The sequence below is a fragment of the Gobio gobio genome (genome assembly GCF_949357685.1).
Source record: "Gobio gobio genome assembly, chromosome: 25".
Lineage (NCBI taxonomy): Eukaryota > Metazoa > Chordata > Actinopteri > Cypriniformes > Gobionidae > Gobio > Gobio gobio.
This window is the reverse complement of record NC_137121.1, coordinates 22621897-22642669: the sequence shown is the minus strand read 5'-3', so window position 1 is coordinate 22642669 and position 20773 is coordinate 22621897. Positions and strand designations below refer to the sequence as shown.

Genomic DNA, 20773 nt, shown 5'->3' with positions numbered 1-20773 from the left:
GAGGAAAAACAGACGGCATGTTTTCCTGCCAGTTAAAATGTTTCAAAGTTTCATGCAATGCCAACAGTATGTGCAAAGCTGTCTTCATTCCTAAAGAGGGACGCTGACCATCATCTCTACTATGATGCCTTTTTAATGAGTTCTAATGCAACAGTGTTGACCGTTTGCTCTACTCGTTCACGTTTATTAACTATAATAATGCGAATGAAAATTATACTTGATAGGGTCGAATGTGTTATCCATACATTGTACAGTAGATATAGGCTACTTAAAGGGACATTTCACATTGTTTCAGATCATTTACTCACCCTCGTGTTATTTCAAACCTGACTTTTTTCTTGGATGGAGCACAAAACGAGTCACATTTATGATATGGGAAAAAGATGCAGCTGACTGAGACCGTCAGTCTCTAGCCATCTCCATTTGTGCTCTACATTAGATAAAAATGACATGAGGGTCAGTAAATGATGCGTTGTTGGTGGACTGTCCCTTTAAGAGTTTTATTTGACTGAAGGAATCATAAACTTCTTCTGCGATGCTGCTTTTGCCATATGTCTTCTACTGCTCTTTACTGGGATCGATTCCAGCCAGCATTTGTAAAGCACATCGGCTCACTTGTTGTGTAAATATAATCGAAACGAAAGTGTAAAACAGGCTAATTATGTATGCCTATTTATGCATAAACACATCCATGTTTTAACCAGATCAGATGTGTTTAGCAAATACAGAAATGCACCGATCGTTCTCCATTTTTCACACTTACAGCCTCCTTGCTGTGCAGTGCATATGTGTGTTCTGATAAATAATGGCCAATCTTTGCTGATGAATGCATATTCCTCTGCTGTTCCCTCTCACACAGAGTTCTAATGGTCTGTGACCTCTGTCATCGAGGATCTAGCAACTATGTGATTGCCTCATATTCCGTCATCTAATTCGCGCGGCACCCTTCTTCGTTTGCCACCCAACACCTCCAGGCGACTCCAATGGTCTCCTTGTCGTCGGATTCCATTATCCGGTACGCAGTTGCTCCGGTGAGGGGCACTGATGACCCCTTTCGGTTATTGCGCTCCGTCCCTGCTGGCTTCCCACCTTTGTAACTGCATCCACACTGCTGCTTGTGCATCTGGATCCACTTTATGTCGCCATGTTGAGTGCCTTTGAATGGTATGGCTGTCTTCTTCTTCTGACGGGGATGACAAGATCCGTCAGCCAGCGTACGGATCCACTAACGCCCCCCGCCCCCGAATATGCCCACTCTATACGCCTGGATGGTGACATCATCCTGGGGGGTCTCTTCCCGGTGCACGCTCGGGGCGAACGTGGCGCCCCTTGCGGGGAGCTAAAAAAAGAGAAGGGCATTCATCGGTTAGAGGCCATGCTCTTCGCCATCGACCTCATCAACAAAGACCCTGACCTGTTGCCCAACGTGACCCTGGGGGCGCGCATATTGGACACCTGCTCCCGTGACACCTACGCCCTGGAACAGTCGCTTACCTTTGTGCAGGCGCTCATCGAGCGAGATTCTACCGATGTGCGATGCGCTAGTGGCGAGCAGCCGATCTTCGCCAAGCCGGACAAGATCATTGGTGTGATAGGTGCAGCTGCTAGTTCGGTCTCGATCATGGTGGCCAACATCCTACGCCTGTTTAAGGTAATTTCTGTCGTTTCTGCACTATTGGTCGGTGGCTTTGCTTCAGGGCCCACAGATCTAGACGTTAACCCTGTTTAATGTATTCTAGAGTGTATTTTCTTTAAAGGGTTAGTTCACCCCAAAATTTTAATTCTTTCATTAATTACTCACCCACATGTCGTTCCAAACCCGTGAGAAAACCCGTTCTTCGTTCATCCTTGTAACACAAATGAAGATATTTTTGATGAAATCCGAGAGCTCTTTGACTCCTCCATAGACAGCTATTTAATTAATACCTTCAAGGTCTAAAAAGGTAATAAAAACAAAAAACTAAAATAATGACTTTATTCAACAATTTCTTCTCGTCTGTGTCAGTCTCTTACGCAGCGCTTCCTAGTTCTACGCTTACCATTGGCTGGCGCTGTTCACGTGAGCACCACGACACACAGGAGCTGGCCAATGATGAGCCACCGCTCTGACGTAGAACTAGGAGGCGCTGTGTAGGAGACTGGCACAGAACAGAATTGTTGAATAAAGTCGTTATTTTTGTTGGACTATTTTAATGATATCTTTACCACCTTTCTGGGCTATGAAAGTGTTAATTACATTGCCGTCTATGGAGGGGTCAGAGAGATTTCATCAAAAATATTTGCATTTGCGTTCTGAGGATGAACGAAGGTCTTACGGGTTTGGAACGACATGAGGGTGAGTAATGAATTTCAGAATTTTCATTTTTGGGTGAACTAACCCTTTAACTTTGCAAAGATTTGGTCATGGTTTTCAAGGATGAGGGCAACCTGTCCATGTTAGGTTTTGCTTAATATGGCATTTTCAAAGATTTGAGGGATACATTTGTGCCAAAATGCTGCAAAGTTTGATTGAATGCGCAACCTTTGACATGGGAAATGTTTAGGGATGCATGATATACAAGAATATTTCATTTTCATTTAATTCAAATGCTACTTGTCATTTCTTTGAAATTATTTGTGGCAACTTCTACCTACCACAATGTTTTTTCAGTGGAGGTAGACCAATACTTAACTCTTTTCCCGCCATTGACAGAATTTTCCAGCTTATACAGTATGGGGCGCTATTACACATCTTCTGAAAGAGTACTGAATCTCCTGATCAAAACACATGCAAAGAAGACGCACAAACAAGCGATAGCAAATGTTCGCATATGCAAAAGAATGCGATCATCAACATTAAACAGCAAATAAATCAAAACTGCCTAATGTTACTGAATGAAATGTCGACCCAGGATGAGCTATAGGACTGTGCAAGCATTGGGGGTGTTTGATGGACTTGATATACTCCATCTATGTGAAGCCTGTTGCGATAGTCAATAAATCAATTAATCGCACGATAAAAAAAATGAGCTCGATAATTTTTCCGGCCGCAATATTTTCCACTCTCACTCTCTCTCTCCCTCTCTGACTGCACGCGCGCCTCGTCCGTTTGGGGAGGTGTTTATACTCGACGCGCAGACTGGGTGCCGGCGTGATGAGACGTCATGCTCGGTCAAATTCGCCTAGAACTCGTGCTTCTTCGGTTGCGGAGCCGCGCGCAAAGTTATAAAATTTGACGTGCACACAGCCAAGCAAAATGGGGTCTCGCGCACTCAACGCACACTGCTGTACTCTCCGCGTTGACGCCATTTTTTTTGATGCGCCCACCCTCGCGCTTGTGCGGACGCGTCGAGTTTAAACAAGGCTTAAAGCTACACTGAAGTGTGCAGTTTGATAAATGCAAGTTCATTCTTCAGCTTAATCGTTGTGTGCTTCAAGTTCAATCTTTGTGTGCTAAAAAGGCACATAAGTTCCTGTAGAGATAGCAATACATATTCTCCAAATAAATGAAAAGCATGTCATCAATGTCTTCTCTCTTGCTGTATCAAAATCTCACCTAGCTTTCCTTCAAATAATGTGTTTAAAGTCAAGTCAAATTCAGTTTGTGCATGATTACGTTATGTAATTTTTTTTAATACTGTATCCTAATTTGTGGATAATTAAGAAATATCATATACTGAAGTACATTTCTGGAGTGTTAAAGATGAAAAGAAAAAACAACAACAACAACAACCGTACAGAACCTAAAACCGTGATACGAACCGGGGGTTTTGTGAACCGTGCCACCCCTAATATGCACCTAAAACACAATCATCCGATGCAGTTTTCATCCATTTTATTTATTGTTTTTGGTATTTATTCAAGTTCATTTTTTTGTTAACAGACTGAGAGTCCATTGCTTTTATTGTTTTTGGTTGTTTTGTTCATTTATTGTGGATATTTAAAATGTTTTCTGTTTTCAGTGTTAAATAGTCTTTAGAAATAAAAGTTTATGGATCTTTGAAAAGGTGTACCTGCATTATTATGCCATTATCATTATTTTAGATGAAAATGGTCTCAGAACGACAATATTATCGTTTATCACAATAATTTCTTGGCCAATTTATCGTCCAGCAAAATTTGTTATCGTGACAGGCCTAATCTACGTTTTAATCATCATCCTGAATCTGATCTGGATGTAGTCTTTGACAAATACATGTTTTTCTCTAGCCTGACGTTGTCATACTCAATTCTAGTCAGAATAAAGTCTGATACTGCTCCATTGGGCTGTGATTATGGGGCGTGTTTCAACCGAACCAGGAAAGACCTCAAATGGATAGACCGACAACCAATCAGAGCAACAGAGCGACGCATAACGTTAGTTGTCAAATGTCAACAGAACTCAACTGCACACAGTGTTGCCAAGTCCGCGGGTTGAAGCGACCCCAATTATGTGATATTTAGACCCAGCCCAGGAATGCGAATTTTAGCAGGCAACCCTGCTAAAAAACCCCCACATATTTAACCCCCCAAATGCCTTTTTTTCCCCGGAGAACCCCCCAGAAAGCTATTGGGCTTGTTTTGGGATAGTTTTGTGAAGTAATTGGGCGGGTTGTGGCAACCCTGTCTGCACGCACGCTGGAAGAAGAAGATGAGTGTAAACTATCTTTGCCGGTGTTGTAAAAAGAATTTAAGGATACACAGAGTAGGCTACTTACCAACACAATCATAATTTTTGAGAGAAATAGTAAAGGTGAATGCATATACGAAGTTCTCAGTTTAGGATTAGAACGAATTCAACCCAAGTGCTTTTTGGTGACATGGATGATTACGTTACTGTTTATCATCTGTCCATCATCATCTAAAGCCCGCCCTGACAATTTGATTGGTCCGAACAGCTCCTGTTCGGGCATAGTTGCTCCACAACGGATCAGGTCCAGACCGAGCGGCCCGACCTCTAATTTTGTGGGCGGGGCTAAGTTCGGCTGGCATCCAGGTTAGTTTTTCTCAGCTTTTTGCTCAAAATGTTGCTTTTTATGATACTTATCCACATTAAAGTTGATTTAAAAAAAAGAATGCATGAAGCCAGAATAAAACTGGGTCTGTCCTTTCATGTTCAGATATTCATACAAAAAAATATTCTGGGGGCCACTTTTGTGAAAATGATCAAAAACGCTTGCGGTGGTGGCAGGAAAAGAGATAATAGGCAACTGCCGTCTGTTATTTTTCCCCAAAAGCAACTATATTGCTATGCTACTATGCAGTTGCTTTTGGGAAAAATCAGCGGGCGACAACCTTTTCCTTCATTTTTTCATTCATGTTATTATTTTTAAATGATCAGTATCAGCTGATATTGGATATTTAATTGATATTACCGTATTGTTCAGAATATGAGACAAGAATATTTTTTTCTTAGAAATGCATCTGAAAAAATGGGTTTGTCTTATATTCAAGGTCTGAACTTTTACATGTCAATAATACACCTGCAACAATAAGTGGTGCCAAATACGCGTAAAACAAGTGTGCCAAGAAATACGATCGCGGGCGCAAAAAGAGTCTTAAAAACACAAACAGTCAGATGGGCTAATGGGCTAATATTTTTATGGCATGCCAAAAAGTGTTCATTTTTAAATGTGATTGATATATTTTACCAGTATTTACCATACTTTCAATACAAAAATTTAAATATTCAATATGAAAATTATTTATTATTTATACCTATGCGCTCATCTCACACTCATTTAAAGTTAATCTAACAATTCAGTAATACTGTTGAATCTAATCTTTGGCAAATCTCAAACCAAATATGTAGAAGTGTTTTATTTTAAATTAATTTAGACAAAATAGCATAGAATTTGAATATCTGCTTTTTATCGGTTATCGGATATAATTAGAAGCGTATCGGTATAGTCCAGAATTTTAATATCATTGCATCCAAGCTTTTTCACATCCTTTTTTAAAAGTTCATAAGCATGTGCATGATTATATGGCTAGTTACATGATACAATTTGCATCCAGCATTGTTTTTGCCCTGCTGTCCATGAGCCACTGCTATAAGCATGAAATAAGGCAATAGTAATTCCTTCAATCTCACAGAGTGCTTCAAATGCGTGCTCAGAGGAATTCATTGCACACACTTTCTGACAGCACTGTCCTGACTTTTAGTGGATGTAGTAGCCTGTAATAGAATCTGTTGAGGGCTAATCAATAATCACTTGAGTCTCTTGAGCTGTAAACAGGGACCACTAATGATTATAAATGAACAGAAATGTGTCAGACTTTTCAGATGCATCTCCAATAGCGTGGAATCCCTGGATCTGTAGATGAAATATTTTTCCGGATTGTCCTAAACTGATTAATTTGCTGTTATCTGGTGTTTATGCTGTGCAAAATTGTTCTCCCTTTGCATCACAAAAATACTGCTACTGGGTTATCTTATGTTTCATGTCTCATTAATAATAATTGAGTGTCTGTTACAGATACTAAATATAGCTGGCTTGTAATTGGATCAAATAATGGGTGTCATGTTTATCTGAAGAAAGCATTCACCTTTCCAACTGCAGAAAAGATTAGACACACCATGACTGCATCTGCAGTAGAGATGATGAAAATAGACCCATAGAAATGGTTGGAGAGGGAAGATGTGATTTGGGATGCGGTTGAAAGCCTTGTTTTCGCTATTCATGGAGTCTATTGTTAATCTGATTGGTAGTTTGTGTCTATCAGATGCAAAAAGTTTGATCTGCATTGCAGTGTAATCAGTGTTGAAGCTTGGCATGGACTTCAGAAGAAGTGAGATGTCTGGCTGTTTACCTGTATTGAGCTTGTTGATTGGCTACTGCATTGTTCTTCACCTTGTGCATCAATCATTTAAATCAGATATTGATTGTGGATTTTTCTTTCATTTGTTTCTTTGTACAGTCACAAGCATTCGCGGATCAATTTAAGCTGAGGCAGTAGATGCTTGATTCCCTTTGCTGTTTTTGAAATTTTAGAGCGCCCCCGACAACGTAGAAAATATGTTATTGGATTACTTACCCTGAAATTCTGTCGTAGAGTCTTTTCTGTTTCCTCTGCTCCTTCCTCTCATTGATCTGCAGAGGCTGGACATTTGAAAAGTGATATGTGTCTGGTCTCAAAACAGGATGGGATTGGGGAAGTCATCGAGTTTGTTTCTGCATTGGATTTACTGTAGCTCAAGGCTAGCAATTAGCTTAGTAAGAGAAAGTTGCATATCATGTAGATTACACATTGACTTTTGACAACCCAATCATCGTTGCACAAACAAGACAGTTCGCTAACATCTTGTTAGCTAATGTTAGCTAACAGTTAGCTAATGTCTTAAAGTCATGAAAACCAGATGCTAAGGAATTTTTAGGTATTAGCTAAATGATTATGATTAAGTTATTATGCTAGTGCTAATGTTTTTTCCCGATGTAGCCTTATGTTTCTATGCTACCCTCCTCTGGTGAGAGTGACTTCTGTTTGCTAGCATCTATTTAGCGCATTCTGGCAAACTTTTTGGTCACTTAAATGTTTGAAACATTTATTATACATTTGCTATTTGTTTCAAAAGTGAAGAGTTAGCCAAGTTAGGGATCAAGATGCAGCTTTTATATTTTTACACATTCATTTCCCACATATAATTGAATGAGGAAAGGAAAAACAAAAGAATAAAATAGCATGTTGACTACTTGAACATACATTTTGCTCTCCTTTCTTTCTGGCCAGCAAATTTCTCAATGACTCTGATTAAAGTCAGTCATCTCAGTAGTGCCATGACGTTTGCATATTTCAGTTAGATATTTGAGGTCTCTTACCCCCGTTGTTGTCCACAAAACTTCAGTACCAACACTTTGAAGTAAAAGATAGGTAAAGTAATAAAGGGCATTGCTAACAACACAACCAGCCAGCCCTTACGTTTCTCATAACAAGCGCAGGTGAAGCTCCGAGTCCAGCAGCGTCCTGTCACTGGCCTGCTGCTAGATTTGTAAATCGCGTTGGTCCGGATCGGGATCCTTTATCATTTTTTTTCTTCCAACGAACGCCTTGTGAAAGAATTTGGTTTAACTGCTGCCATCTCTACGAAACTGATCATCCTAATAAGGTTTTGGCGGAGTCGGAGTGACTGTGTCACCCGTGCACTTTCGCTTTAGTGGCCAAGAGTTTAAAGTTGAATGACAGGTGACGAGAACCAATCAGATTGGATAAAATAACACGTGTCCAATTCTGATTCGCCAGGGACGCAACGACCTGCGTCCGGAGGAGGATCTTTAAGAACCAATTAGAGACCAGATTCAGGTCACATGCTGCCCGTATATTTTTAGTCTCAGATAGACATCCATTTGTCCGGCGTCCCTCACGCATGAAACCGCATGAAACATATTGAAGAACATATAAAATAGTTAACCCATCAAAGCCAATTTGTATTAAATGCTGAGGCTCTTACTAACAGCCAGCAAATCATATGAGTAAACAATTTTATTTTTATTTCACTTTTATATCATTTTTGTATACATGTATATTTCTGGAATTTTGATGGGGGCGGCGCCCCAGCGCCCTCTATTGACCAGCCACCACTGGCTTGCACCATGGTGGTATTTGCAAGTGCAAAGACTGAACACTTCTCCAGAGAGGAATCCTTTTATTTTTAATATTTAAAAATGTTTGTGTGCTGCTGCGCATCCTTGTGTGTATACATGCGTTGTGCACCCGCCTATATGCGCAAATTATTAACGTGCCCTTTAAATAACACAAAAAAATACTGCACTATTGACTTTAGACCAGGTTTTTGTTGGTCAATGGCGCAGTCGTTTTCAGTTGCCTCAAAATAGCAACGCGCCAACAATGCTCCTGAACACACCTCGTTTTCAGACCAGCTCGCCCATGGGCGAACAGATGGGCGCGAGTGCATTTGCTATTTAAACAACGTGGCGCTGGACGTGAAAATGATAACTGTGTCCGGTTGAAACTGGCAAAAAAACAATTATCGCGCCTGCCGTCGCATTGCACCGGGTGTAGGCTATGATAGGGCCCATAATGTTGTGTGTCATTTCAATAGGAATCCACGTTATCAGGATTTTCACGTAAAGGCGAAAGATTTACCCAAACAGATTTTGAATCAGGTTAGCACCAAGTTTGTCACACATTTGTCACATAAACTTAGCTTTAAAATGACTTACTGTGAACAGTAGGGGTTGGACAAAATTTCGATAGGGCAATATATCGTTGTCCTCCGTGCGATATGATAATCGATCCACTGGTGCCAAATATCGATATTTTAATTAATAAAATAAGGCGCTCTGCTGCCAGCGTCGCTACTTCATGGCTCCTCAAGGTGGCACTCAGCACATGAATGAGGGAAACGTGAACCTAAGAAAGCCTAAGAAAAAGAGGTTTTTAACATGATGCCAGACAGCAGTGTGAGTAAAATAATAGATGTCCCAGCCTAGTTTAAGTCCAAAATCTGGACCCACTTCGGCTTTTATACCATTGATGGGACAAACAAAATCAACAAAGAGTACGCAATATGCAAGAACTGCCTGGTAATACCACGAACATGCAATAAAAGTTTAAAGGTCCCGCTTTTCGCGTTTTTTTGAAGCTTTGATTGTGTTTACAGTGTGCAATAGAACATGTGTTCATGTTTCACGTGTAAAAAAACACAGTATTTTTCACACAATTTACTTATCTGTATACCGCTGTTTTCACTGTCCTCAAAACGGCTTGAAAGATTTCCCTGTTCTATGAAGTCCCTCCTTCAGAAATACGTAACGAGTTCTGATTGTGCCAGCGGTTCCCGTGTTGTGATTCGACAGCAGCTTAGCGCACGCAGAGCGCACGTTACCGGAAAGGTCACGCCTCTTACCATAACGGGGATGCATGCGCTCAATGATCTCTAAGTACAGCATCCCTGGGAAAGCCAAACAAAGGTGACTTGACTCCGGGATGAAAATAACAGCGTGTCGACGGCATGGCGACAAACACTATACAAACGCAACAATTCCTCTTCTCCACGTGGGAGCAACAAGACCACGCCCCCTTTTTCCGCGTATTCTTGTGGGCGGAGGTTAGTCAACAAACTGCTCTACTGACGTAATTAAAGCAGGATGTACAGAGATGTAGTCCAAACCGGCCGTTCGCTGTAGGCTTTGAAAGGGAACTTCTGTTAAATAAAATATCTCGCTTGGCATTGAACTTTGAGCTTTATAATTTTACAGGTATTAATTATGCTCTAACAGCAACATTACACACTAACTAAAGTTTGAAAAATGGGATCACGAAGAACAGGACTTTTAAGCTTTTAAAAAGTATAAGCATAAAATATTTTATTTACTGAAAAACTTTTTGTGCAACATTTGGACGTGAATAAAGAGAGAACCTGCACTTAACTTTTTCACAGCCATTTTGTTTATTATAGTTAGACAGATATTGTGATGCATCATTATAGGATTGGCTAGCAAAATATTTTGATTATCGCAGAATTACTGTATCGTGATATTATCGGTATCATGAGCCGTGTATCGTATAGTATTGTATCGTGAGGTACCCTGTGATTCCCACCCCTAGTGAACGGTGCCTTATACATTGCAACATTATTGAAAATAGACCTTTTTTGCTTGTGAAATTTCGCTAATATCTCAGAGAGAGAGGAAAATGGTCATGTAACTCAAAAGTGTGAGTGTGTTTTCGGTGGACTTAGCTGCTAAAAAGTGTAGAATATGGCCTGTTTAAGCTTCTGCAGTGCTTCATGTCACATGAAGTCTAAAATTAGTCCTACATCACGAATTAAAAAAATAGTTGAGGTTAAGATGGATTCTGTATCTCCTACACTTAAACAGTTATCCAAACAGCATTTGAGCTCAGCAATGAAGCACTTTATCACAGTCAGGTAAATGGGAAGTTAAGAATAATTCAGACAGTCACACTGTCTGCATGTATATTTTAGTAGCTCATCCACTCAGAAGTGTAAAATCTATTCATGCATATTTCATGAAGGCTAGGAATAAAGTAGCGATCACAATCTGGTTCAGAGAATGACTTTATTGGTCACCATAGTGGCAGAGGTAATGCCCGCCTCATTCATCTAACTTGCAATGCAGACGTAAGACTTGAAACACTGTCACCGCTACGCATCTGCGTCTCATAGTACTACAGACAGAGGTGATGATGAAGGGTGTACGTTCAATAGAAAGAAAACAAATTGCTTTAAGTGAAGACATTTGATGCATTTATTGGATTTTTTAAATGTGGGATGCTGTTTGGATTTACTTGTTTGTTTTTCTTTGTTTACCACTGTGATCTAATCATTTTGAAGCTACCCACTTTGTAGCGCCTTATCTTTTTTTTTTTTTTTTTTTTTTTGTTCAATTTCATTGATTCATTTTATTTGATTTTTCCAATTCAAAAAGTAATGGCTTTACTAATAAGGTGCCTTGAAGCAATTGCTTCAGACTTGAATGATCTGGATAAATAAATAATGCAAATAACTTTTTTTTCTCAGAATAAATTAGCTGAAAATTGCAATTTCACTCAGGAGATACATTCTCAAGAAAAATTATCCTGTAAAAACACATTGCTTTAAAAACAAGCCAATCAGTTTACAGATGTGCATGTATATTTTTTCAATTCAAGAAATAATGTACAGTGGCAAGAAAAAGTATGAGAACCACTTACAGAATCTGTGAAAATGGGAATCATTTTAACTAAATAAGAGGGATCATACAAAATGCATGTAATTTTTTTTTAGTACTGTCCTGAATAAGATATTTTACATAAAAATATGTATACATATAGTCCACAAGACAAAAAAAAATCAGAATTTATTAAAATGACCCCGATCAAAAGTTTATGAACCATTGATTCTTAATACTATGTCGTTACCTGGATGATCAACGGCTGTTTTTTTGTTTTGGAATGGTTGTTCATGAGTCCCTTGTTTGTCCTGAGCAGTTAAACTGCCCAATGTTCTTCAGAAAAATCCTCCAGGTCCTGCACATTCTTCAGTTTTCCAACATCTTTTTCATATTTGAACCCTCTCCAGCAGTGACTGTACAATTTTAAGATCCATCTTTTCACACTGAGGACGATTGAGGGACCCAAACACAACTATTAAAAAAAGTTTCAAACATTCACTGATGCTCCAGAAGGAAACACGATGCATTAAGAGCCAGGGGGTGAAAACTATTGAACAGGATGAAGATGTCCAAATATCAAATACCAAATATTTTTTTTTCATTTAGTACTGCCCTTCAGAAGCAACAGAAGATACTTACATGTTTCCCAGAAGACAAATGAAGTACAATATACCTTGATTTTCAAATTCAATAGTTTTCACCCCCCGGCTCTTAATGCATCGTGTTTCCTTCTGGAGCATCAGTGAATGTTTGAATCTTTTTTTAATAGTTTTGCTTGAGTCCCTCAATTGTCCTCAGTGTGAAAAGATGGATCTTAAAATCATAGTCATTGCTGGCGAGGGTTTTAAATATGCAAAAGATGCTGGAAAACTGAAGAATGTGCAGGACCTGGAGGATTTTCCTGAAGAACATTGGGCAGTTTAACTGCTCAGGACAAACAAGGGACTCATGGACAACCATCGCAAAACAAAAAAACAGCCGTTGATCATCCAGGTAACGACACACAGCACTGAGAATCAATGGTTCATAAACTTCTGAAAGGGGTCGTTAAATTCAGCAATTTTTGTGGACTTGTGGACTATATGTAAACATTTTTTATGTAAAATATCTTATTCAGGACAGTACTAAATAAAAAATTACATGAATTTTGTATGATCCCTCTTATTTAGTTAAAATTATTCCCATTTTCAAAGATTCTGCAAGCGGTTCTTTTTCTTGCCACTGTATATTGCATTAGATTCATTTGATTAGATTTTTCAAGAAGTAATGGCTTTACTAATAAGGTGCCCTGAAACAATTGCTTCATACTTGAATGATCTGAATGAATAAATAATGCAATTAAAGGGGTCATGACTTGAGAAATCAACTTTCCCTTGAATTCAACTTTTGCTTTTGATATATAAAAGGTCATCTTAATATAAGACTATCCTGTAAGTTTCAGAGCTGAAAACTTCCTTGTTAATCAAATAAAAGCTTTTATTGACAGCTGGCTCAGCAAATGATCGATCTACGAATGTGCTTACCTGTGACGTCAAGAGTGAAACGCCGCCTTAACCTAATTCTGTAGCCCCGCCCACCGATTCGTGTCTGTCATGTTAGATAAATAACATGCCTATGTGGAGATTAACCGGATCGAACTTCCAAACAATAAAGCTTATGGCATGTCTCAAACATGCCATAAGCTTCTCTCGGATTCCAAAATGCATGGTTGAACTTTATTTTTAATGAAGATCCAGCTCACGTGGGGAAGACATTGCATTTGTTCGCTTCATTTCACTGAAATAGTTTGTAAAGAAGAGAATGGATTTGCAGACAGGATGAGATTAAAAAACAATGCTGTGGAATGCAATGATGCAACACAACTATGTGAGTAATAAATGTGATAGTTTTTTATATGTGATAGTATTGCATTGTTACATTTGATATCTACTGATTATGTATGTGTCTAACTAAACATGACTTCCACACTGTCACAGGCTTTGTATTTGAGGTGTTGTTGGTACATTGTCCTGCGATTTGTGATCTGATTCAAGCATGTATGGGCCAGGGCTCGCACTATCTTAAACAGTGAAATACGTGCGTGTGTGTTATGCACGGTTCGCGGTTATATCCACCGATCGGGCGGGCCAAGTAATAAAAAATAACATTCCAATTAATTTTGACATTTTGCGAGCCCTTTGGGCGAATCATTTCGGTTGCCGTTTCTCCACATTGGAAGTTTTCAAAACAATTCCTCACATGTAATGACTGGGGAGCCAAAGCTCATTATAATATGCAAAACTGTTATCCTATCATACTTTTACTTCCAAGTCTTCAATGCGGCACGCCCATAAAAACTGAGCGTTTCTAGAGCTAGGCTCAAAACCAGGGTAGAAAATAGCCTATTACTTATTCATTATGATGTTTTTGAATGTAAAAATCATGCGAACGTCATGAGTTGACCTCAGACAACAGTATTAATATTTTTTTTTTTTAAAGCCAGTTCATGACCCCTTTAAATATATGCTTTCTCACAGTGTAAATTACCTGAAAAGTCCAATTTCAGTCAGAAATAAATTTGATTTGCCTCAAAAGAAAATCAAACTCTGTAAATATGTTTTAAAAACAAAGCAATCTATGAACCTTAAATGAAGTACGAACGTGGATGTGCATGTGTGTAAATTGGCCTGATTTGTTTGGCATTCAGGGTATGATTGCCACCTCCAGGTCTCCATTATGGCATTAGATTAGGTGAAGCGGCGCATCAGTCTTAATCAGTATACACAGCCTTAGAACAATCTGAGAAACGGAGGAGGAAGATATTCTTTCCTGTAGCCGAGGCTGTGAAAAAAACATCTGTGTTTTCATGCCAGCCTCCTACGCCATCTCTCTTATACTGAGATGAAAAGTGGTCAGTGCACTGGTGTGACTGTCACCCTGTATTGACTCAGTGAAGAGATATGAGTGGGGTCAGTCCACCTGAGGGCATATGTTTTAGTACAAGACAGGAAATGAGGTCATAGAGTGTGAAGCTTGGAAAGAGGGCTGCATGTTTCTTGAATGTGCAGAATTTGGATGGAAATTCTTACTGAATGTGAGCAACGGCAGCGGATGAGATTTATTTTGTAAGGTACAGTAATGTTAGAAGTCAAGTTTCTTTCTTCATTGACGGTCCATTCAAAAGTAGCCATGCATTTAGATTTTAGCTTGAACATACAAATCAGAAACATTTTATTTTATTACAGTAGATGTTTAACCAGTGACTGTTTTTTTGCGGTGTCTTAAAAATCATGCAGTGGACCTGCTATATGTTGATGTGGTAAAGGTTTGGGATGTGCGTGTTCTTGTGGTGACATCAGCAAGTCACATGATTAGTATGGCTAGAAAAAGGCAACAATCTTGTTCAGAACCTTTTTTAAGTATCATATCCAAATGACATTCTGTTACGTAAAGGTGCAATTTCAAGGTAACATTGCAACTGAACCTACAGCGCAAAACATGGTACAAAAATACTCCGAATTCATGATAATATCGCAACTGAATCAACACTGCAAAACATATGGTACGAAACAACACAGAATTCACAATAATAAAATAAAATATATCATAATAAATAAAATACTCAGAAATCGCAATTGAATCTTGTAAAAAAATAGTGTACGAAAATACTCAGAATTCACAATAACATCGCAACTGAATCTATAGAGCAAACCGTATTGTACGAGAATACTCAGAATTCACGATAACATTGCAACAGAATTTAAAGTGCAAAACAATTATTGAAATAAATACACATAATTTAGGATAACATTGCAATCTACAGCGCAAAATATATTGTACGAAAATACTCAGAATTCACGATAACATCACAACTGAATATTGTATGAAAATACTCAGAATTCACGATAACATCGCAACTGAATCTTGTACGAAAATACTCAGAATTCATGATAACATCACAACTGAATATTGTACGAAAATACTCAGAATTCACAATAAAATCGCAACTGAATCTTGAGCGCAAAACATACTGTACGAGAATACTCAGAATTCATGATAGCATCTCAACAGAATAAAACATATTGAATAAAAATACACAGAATTTAGGAGAACATTGCAACTGAATCTACAGCGCAAAATATATTGTACGAAAATACTCTGAATTCACAATAACATCGCAACTGAATCTTGTACGAAAATACTCAGAATTCACGATAACATCGCAACTTAATCTTGTACGAAAATACTCAGACTTCACGATAACATCGCAACTGAATCTTGTACGAAAATACTCAGAATTCACGATAACATCGCAACTGAATATTGTACGAAAATACTCAGAATTCATGATAACATCGCAACTGAATATTGTACGAAAATACTCAGAATTCCCGATAACATCGCAACTGCATCTTGTACGATAATACTCAGAATTCACGCTAACATCGCAACTGAATCTTGTACGAAAATACTCAGAATTCACAATAACATAGCAACTGTATATTGTATGTAAATACTCAGAATTCACGATAACATCGCAACTGAATATTGTACGAAAATACTCAGAATTCATGATAACATCGCAACTGAATATTGTACGAAAATACTCAGAATTCCCGATAACATCGCAACTGAATCTTGTACGATAATACTCAGAATTCACGATAACATCGCAACTGAATCTTGTACGAAAATACTCAGAATTCACAATAACATCGCAACTGAATCTTGAGCGCAAAACATACTGTACGAGAATAGTCAGAATTCATGATAGCATCTCAACAGAATAAAATATATTGAATAAAAATACACAGAATTTACGATAGTATTGCAACTGAATCTACAGCGCAAAGCATACTGTACGAAAATACTCAGAATTCACAGTAACATCGCTACTGAATCTACAGTACAAAACATATTGAATGAAAATACTCAGAATTCACAATAACATTGCAACTGATTCTACAACGCAAAAAGAATTTGTACGAAAATACTGAGAATTCACAAAAACATCGCAACTGAATCTAAAGTGCAAAACATATTGAATGAAAATACACAGAATTCATGATAACATTGTAAATGAATCTACAGCGCAAAACATACAGCGTCCATTGTAGTCTGGATTTGTAAACAAATCATTCTTATGAGATGGTTATTTTGTTTCTTTTGCATCAGAAACATACAGTGCAATCAGTGTTGTTCGATTCTTAAACGAAATTTTTTTTTGAACCAGTTCTTTTTACTGAATCCAAAACATACAGGGTGACGGGTGTATTACAATTCCTGATCAAATGACTCTTATGAGCTGTTACTTGAATCAAAAACACACAGCAAAACCTGATTCCTTAAAGGGTTAGTTCACCCAAAAATGAAAATTAGCCCATGATTTACTCACCCTAGGTCATCCTAGGTGTATATGACATTCTTAGGACATATATGACGATTAAAACGGAGTTATATTAAAAAAAGTCCTGGCTCTTCCAAGCTTTATAATGGCAGTGAATTGTTGTTTCATTTTTGAAGTCCATAAAACCGCATCTATCCATCATGAAACTGCTCCACACGGAACAGTTTTTCTTACACAAACGCATTGCTTCGCTTCACAAGGCCTTTATTAACCCCCCCGGAGCCGTGTGGAGCAGTTATATGATGGACCCCAACCTCCCCACCTCTCTCAATGAAACCCCACATAACAGAAACTCTACTAAATTAGCATACCAAAACATTAAACCCTCTCCCACTTAACATTAATATTGCACAAAAATCATTACAACACTTACTTTTAGCATTTACTCTCTCTTTCGAGTCTCAGATTACTTAAAATGTGTCTGTTTTGTGAACTCAAAAGAAGAAGAAAGTTTGAAATACTCAAAAGCTTAATTTGATTAAACTAATTTGTTTAGTTTAAGTTCACCCTACTCATTTTTGAGCATTAGGGTTTACAGTGTAGGAAGCCATGCCGTTGAGGAATCAGAGCTGGAATCATTAAACTGGCTTAAAGTGCTGCATAAACACATCCATGAATACTGTGTTTTGCACCTGGTCGTGAGTGAATCACGTTTAGATGCTATTTATATGCATGTTTTGTGTGCTATTCTTGCTATTCTGTGGTCTATGCAGTTCTATCTTCAGCTTGTAGATTTTCCTAAACTGCAGACTAGACTTTTAAGCTTCTGCTCCACTGTGCTCTCAGCCCCAAACTGCACTTTTTGCAAGATTCTGCAGTGTACTGGAAACATCCACATCATCAAATTGCTGATTACACCACAGTAATTGGGCTAATCAACAGCAGTTACGAACCTCCGCGGAGAAATAAGCTAGGAAAAAGCCACTTTGAAAGTAATATCTTAGCAAATGTGGTGTTTGCAAACTGTTGCGAACCTCTAGGAGAGTATCCCTTTGAGCTTTAACACTGGTTGCATCAAGTTCTCGTGAATTTAAGGTTAGGACAGGAAGAACGCAGAAGGGCGAGTTCACTAAACGCTGCGATATTTCAGCTCATTATAGATGTATATTGAATCACTATTGAATATATAGTGCTGTTGCTATTTGGTGCAATTAACGTTGTACTGTTATTGTGCGCAGAAATCAGAATTCCATTAGGTTTAGATGATCACAGCATCAGTTATTCATCAAATAATGATCAAATGAGCATTATAAATGATCATAAATCCAGACTTGTAGTGCATGTGAGCATATTTCGGCATTTTAAAGACCTTGGATTGGATAATACTATACAGTCCAAGTATGCCAGATTTCGTAGTTAGCTGTGTCTTCCACAACCAAGAGTTCAGAACAAACCTGAAAGAGCTTTGTCCGTTTGTAAGAACAGTTAATACCACTCTTTTAGTGATTTTTCTCTCTTTTTTTTAAATATATTTTTGGAGGTGGAACCAGAGTCAGTGTTATTTAATTAATAAATGGATAAATGTGTAATTTTTTTTAAGTAAACCTGCACTGTAAACCCTAACACCGTGTCCTAACTACACGCAAAGCGATACAATTCCAGGACACCAGACGCAACGCGACTACGAGATGTGAAAAAAATCTATCAAAAACCACAGCCAATCAGAACAGCGTGTGTGCGGGCTCTCGCGGCAAGTGTACGGCGCCAGAGATTCATCTTGACGGCACTCGCAAGTAAATGAATAGGTACATAATTTTAAACATTACTAAATATACACTCACCTAAAGGATTATTAGGAACACCTGTTCAATTTCTCATTAATGCAATTATCTAATCAACCAATCACATGGCAGTTGCTTCAATGCATTTAGGGGTGTGGTCCTGGTCAAGACAATCTCCTGAACTCCAAACTGAATGTTAGAATGGGAAAGAAAGGTGATTTAAGCAATTCTGAGCGTGGCATGGTTGTTGGTGCCAGACGGGCCGGTCTGAGTATTTCACAATCTGCTCAGTTACTGGGATTTTCACGCGCAACCATTTCTAGGGTTTACAAAGAATGGTGTGAAAAGGGAAAAACATCCAGTATGCGGCAGTCCTGTGGGCGAAAATGCCTTGTTGATGCTAGAGGTCAGAGGAGAATGGGCCGACTGATTCAAGCTGATAGAAGAGCAACTTTGACTGAAATAACCACTCGTTACAACCGAGGTATGCAGCAAAGCATTTGTGAAGCCACAACACGCACAACCCTGAGGCGGATGGGCTACAACAGCAGAAGACCCCACCGGGTACCACTCATCTCCACTACAAATAGGAAAAAGAGGCTACAATTTGCACGAGCTCACCAAAATTGGACAGTTGAAGACTGGAAAAATTTTGCCTGGTCTGATGAGTCTCGATTTCTGTTGAGACATTCAGATGGTAGAGTCAGAATTTGGCGTAAACAGAATGAGAACCTGGATCCATCATGCCTTGTTTCCACTGTGCAGGCTGATGGTGGTGTAATGGTGTGGGGGATGTTTTCTTGGCACACTTTAGGCCCCTTAGTGCCAATTGGGCATCGTTTAAATGCCACGGCCTACCTGAGCATTGTTTCTGACCATATCCCTCCCTTTTATGACCACCATGTACCCATCTTCTGATGGCTACTTCCAGCAGGATAATGCACCATGTCACAAAGCTCGAATCATTTCAGATTGGTTTCTTGAACATGACAATGAGTTCACTGTACTAAAATGGCCCCTACAGTCACCAGATCTCAACCCAATAGAGCATCTTTGGGATGTGGTGGAACGGGAGCTTCGTGCCCTGGATGTGCATCCCACAAATCTCCATCAACTGCAAGATGCTATCCTATCAATATGGGCCAACATTTCTAAAGAATGCTTTCAGCACCTTGTTGAATCAATGCCACGTAGAATTAAGGCAGTTCTGAAGGCGAAAGGGGGTCAAACACAGTATTAGTATGGTGTTCCTAATAATCCTTTAGGTGAGTGAACATACGGAGTAGAGGGCTGCATTGGGATTGAGTCCCGCCGGGTCCCGCGGGACCCAAAGTAAATCTCGCGGGAGCGGGCGGTTTGAATTTTGCTGCGGGCGGGAATGGGCGGCTAAAAAAAACACAGCGGGAATCGGCGGGATAGGGAGGTTGCCTAACGACATGATGGAGAAGATGTCAATAGATGATGTAGAAAAGAACCTCAAACGAGGTATTTACAGCACAAAAGCTAAGCAAGGAAAGTCTGACATTTGGAGAAGTTTCTCAATTGTTTTGGTAGGCAAAATCATGCGGTATAACATTATCTGTATCCACATATTGCGCAGCTGGCAAATACATAGCTACTTGATCATACCTCACCAAAAACGCTCAGCACTCCCTGCAGGTCAAGTTGACTGTTTGGTGTTTTTGACAAACAATACATAGAAGTTTAGTGAGTGGAAATGGATTGTTTCTAAATGTCCGTTTGCTATTTTGTGTTCACATTACGTTCTGTTGAAGCATGTTTTCTCAGGTTTCCTTTCAGTCGGTCACGTTCGACGTACGTCGGAACTGACCGACGAATTGGGATCTGTTTTTTGTTTCTCAATCTGTTTTTCTGTTTTCTGTTTTGCAAAGCAGTCTATTTTTATGTGCAAAGTTTTTGATAAAAACGAAATTATATTTGAATGTATGTCTTTTTTTTTTTTTTTACATGCAGGCCAGGGAAACGAAACAAACAACCCCATGAATCTCTTTAATAATATCAATACAAATACGTGTTTTTTTTTCTCCTGCGGGACGGGAGAAGACACAAAA

General features: G+C 38.9%; 1 protein-coding gene across 1 annotated transcript in view; it reads left to right on the top strand.

Annotated features, from left to right (window-relative positions):
• Window positions 1-859: 859 nt before the first annotated feature.
• Window positions 860-20773, top strand: part of grm8b (glutamate receptor, metabotropic 8b) — a 268211-nt gene continuing 248297 nt past the window's right edge. Inside the window, exon 1 of the mRNA XM_079808786.1 lies at window positions 860-1651. Within this exon, the coding sequence (XP_079664912.1) occupies window positions 1145-1651 (507 nt within the window). The 5' untranslated portion in view covers window positions 860-1144. The remainder of the gene's footprint in view (window positions 1652-20773) is intronic.